Source organism: Hoplias malabaricus, chromosome 11 (genome assembly GCF_029633855.1).
Source record: "Hoplias malabaricus isolate fHopMal1 chromosome 11, fHopMal1.hap1, whole genome shotgun sequence".
NCBI lineage: Eukaryota > Metazoa > Chordata > Actinopteri > Characiformes > Erythrinidae > Hoplias > Hoplias malabaricus.
The window spans coordinates 29666714-29670487 of record NC_089810.1 but is presented as its reverse complement, the minus strand read 5'-3'; the positions used below and the strand labels follow the sequence as shown (position 1 = coordinate 29670487).

General features: G+C 46.6%; 1 protein-coding gene across 1 annotated transcript; it reads left to right on the top strand.

Moving 5' to 3' along the window:
- The first annotated feature begins 420 nt into the window (after positions 1-420).
- Positions 421-3270, top strand: rap2b (RAP2B, member of RAS oncogene family). The gene has a single exon (XM_066684846.1). It carries the CDS (start codon positions 874-876, stop codon positions 1420-1422), a length of 549 nt encoding a protein of 182 aa, XP_066540943.1. The 5' UTR covers positions 421-873; the 3' UTR covers positions 1423-3270.
- Positions 3271-3774: the final 504 nt, after the last annotated feature.

The window sequence follows — 3774 nt, the reverse complement described above, 5'->3', positions numbered from 1 at the left end:
GGGTTTGTAGATATAAAAATTATTCAAGTACCCCCCCACACACACCCCACCACGACCACCACCACCCTGACTAATAAAAAAGCCATCAAAAAGAGGATGAATCTTTTTGAATTTAGTTAATGATATTCTTGATAAATTCTTGACAAACTCCTTGTTGTAACTGCTTTTGAATAGATTACATTGTTTAAAGTAGATTCCAGTCATAGCTGATATGCATAAAATTGTCTGTATTTATGCTAATATTCACTAAAAACAGACGACTAATAAACAACTGTAGTTTTTGATAGACCATGAAATTGAGTGTAAGTGACTCAGGCCATGTGACGTCACAGCTTGCCGTAAAAGAAGGCGTGGCGCGTCCTTCCTGGGTCTTTATAAGAGAGGGAGCAGCGCGCGCGGCGCCTTTAAGAAGCTACAGGCTCCCCGCTCGCGCAGTGACGTGAAGACGTCGCGGGCTGATGACTGTGGGGCAGGGCATACAGTGTTTGTGTGCGAGTGAGGGTGTCTCTGTGTGTATTAGACGCGGAGCCAGGGCACGCGAGCTTGTCTAAAGCAGGGGCTCGCGGGACTGCGTACGGCGAAGTGAACTGAGGGAGGAGAGCGCCCCCCCCCAGCTTTGGAGGACTTTTGTATGCGAGGGCTCGGGTGAAGGTGTCCGGCTTTCTACATGCAAGGGCTCGCGGGAGTGTGAGTGTGTGTGTGCGCGTGCACTGAACAAGGAGCGAGTCAGAGCACGTCTGTCCTCCGCTGCATACCTCATTACCGGCTTTCTGATGTACAAGGACAAGAGCGTATGAGTGTGTTGTGAGTGTGTGTGAGCAAGCGAGCGAACGTGAGTGAGAGAGTGCGTGTGTGCACGCGCCTGCTGGAGCCATGAGAGAGTACAAGGTGGTGGTCCTAGGCTCGGGCGGCGTGGGCAAGTCGGCGCTGACCGTTCAGTTCGTCACGGGCTCCTTCATTGAGAAGTACGACCCCACGATCGAGGACTTCTACCGCAAGGAGATCGAGGTGGACTCGTCGCCGTCCGTGCTCGAGATCCTGGACACGGCGGGCACGGAGCAGTTCGCGTCCATGCGCGACCTCTACATCAAGAACGGCCAGGGCTTCATCCTGGTCTATAGCCTGGTCAACCAGCAGAGCTTCCACGACATTCGGCCCATGCGCGACCAGATCGTGCGCGTCAAGCGCTACGAGCGCGTGCCCATGGTGCTCGTGGGCAACAAGGCGGACCTGGACGGCGAGCGAGAGGTGGCGGCAGGCGAGGGCAAAGCGCTCGCCGACGAGTGGAGCTGCCCCTTCATGGAGACCTCAGCCAAGAACAAGAGCTCGGTGGACGAGCTTTTCGCCGAGATCGTGCGCCAGATGAACTACGCCGCGGCGCCCGGCGGAGACGAGCAGTGCTGCGCGTGCGCGATCCTGTGAACGGCGAAGTGGGGGGAAAAGGAACACACGGACACCCAACGACAGCAGGAGCGCGCACCGCCTCGGCGCCGGTCGTAGTGGTGATAGGGGTTTGTGGTGGTGGGGAAGGCGCGGGAGCGCGCACTCAACAGGGGACAGCAACAACAGACAACAAAACAAGGAGCGTGTGCTTGGACAGTGTCTTTCTCTCTCTATCTTTTTTCCTCTCTCTCTGGCGGAGTCCCAAATTGCCCCACCACCATAGGTCCCTATGTAATGTGGGTCATGAAATATCAAGTCTAAGTGGAGGACCATGTCCAGAGTTTCTTTTTCTCTCTTTTTCTTCCCAATGTAGGTCATGAAATGTCTCATATGCCTAAATGGTGCGGTAGTTATATGTCTCATAGACATTCATTTGTGATTGAGCCCAAAAACTCACACTCGGTGCATTGTTTGTGTATATAAGCCATAATTTCATGACTTACATGGAGCACTAAGGTCTCTTTCTATCTCTCTCTCTCTCTCTCGTTGCACACGCGACAAAGCGACTGCAGAGAAGACAGAGAGATCAGTAATCAGTGTTTACAATGGCAGAATACTTGAATGTTGTGGGATTTTTGTTTTTCTTTTTGTCTTTACTCGTACTCACACAGCCTCTTACTGGAGTCCTCCTTCTCACCCGCCCTTCAGCACCCAACCACACTTTCGAAAGTACTTTTTGAAACTGGTGCCTGGCTGGCAGCACAACCAGCGGGACGTTTACGTTTTATTTTTTTACGTCCGTTGTTGGAGGGGCGTTTTTGTGCCGGGGTTTTGAGCTGTTGAGCTACGTGTCTACAACCCCCTTCTTTTTCTTCTTCTCTTGTTGCCTTGGCTTCAGTGAGAATTCCTTAAAAGGAGGAAGAGGAGGAGGAGACAGCTGAAGTGTGGAGTTGCTCTCTTTTTTCCCTTAACTCTCAAATTCACCACGGTTGATGTCCCCCGTTTTGCTCTCGTGGCTATTATTATTTTTTTCTTCAAAAAGGACCCCCCTCTTGTTTACGTGGGTGACGTCACGTGACTTGAAGTTTTGGGCGGGGATTGAAGGATCCTCGTGGTGATTTTAATTGACCACCACCTGCCCTGATCCCCCAGAACTTTGGATTCAAATTAAAAAAATATATAAATGGTTCTGATCACTTTTATATTTCCAAGAAACAAAAAGACATGCTGTGGATGTGAGGAAGACACTCCCAACACTCTGAAGACATACAAATGCACATACACACATTGACCGGTGCCACCTTAATTCCTGCTTTTTTTTTTTTTTTTTGGTTTTGTTTTCCGCTACTTCCACGTGCGCAAAGACCTTACTGTAGTGACGCAAGCACGTCGTGGTGGCGTGGTGTGCGTCGAGTGCCTTCCAAAAACAAAGCTGTTCAGATTTTTAGTGCCAACCTGAGAAGGTCTGAAGAAAATAAATATGGTGTTTTATGGCAATCTGCAGAGACAAAAGTACTTAACTGTTACACTCTGAGATCTTTTATCCAGCTGGGGAATAGGAGACTACAACACAGGTATCTTGTCACGATTTGGCCTATCACTATATATATATAATTTTTTTATAACTCTAGTCTAAGTAGGGTCTGAAAAAAGACAGGTAATGGAATCCTCATGACTCAAAACAACTCAAAACCAAACCACGTCAGCCACATCCTCCAGACCAGTGGAATCAAGAGCTTTTGGGTTTTGTTTTGCTTTTATTTTTACAAGAAAAATGTGATGTACCATTGAAACCCTAATTCGATTGTATGTTGAATTTCAGACCAGCTTTTTAACAGCTGCTCTGACTGTTTAAAAAGACTTTTAATACAGATTGCATTTTTAAAAAAACAATGTCCTGTTTGCGCCCCTTTTGTATGTGCATGTGTCATTTATATCATGTCGTTGTGTCTTACAAATTGAGTGCAGGTTATAATTTAGGTCTCAGGGAACAAACTATATCAAGTTGTCACTACTTAAAGTGAGTCTAATTTAAACATATTTTTAGCATGTGTTTTGAATTGTGTCAAGTTTCATGAAGAAGAACATTATATATATATATTTATATATATATATATATATATATATATATATATATATATATATATATATATATATATATATATATATATATATATACTTCACCTTTAAAATTATGATTACGCAAAACTATCCACTAACTATTGTGCGCCATGTTTGTTAATGCTGCACTGTGGTTGGTCTTGGGCCTGTTAGCGCTTTCCACAGAGCAAGGTGCAATTATGGCACTAAGGAGCGTATGATTGGCAGCTTTGGCCTCTGGGGGATCGACCCTTGTCTAATGCACTTGAGATGTACTGCAAACAAGAGCAG

Excerpts from the sequence above, each read along its gene's own strand:
- rap2b (XM_066684846.1), top strand. The coding sequence starts at position 874 with ATGAGAGAGTACAAGGTGGTGGTCCTAGGCTCGGGCGGCGTGGGCAAG.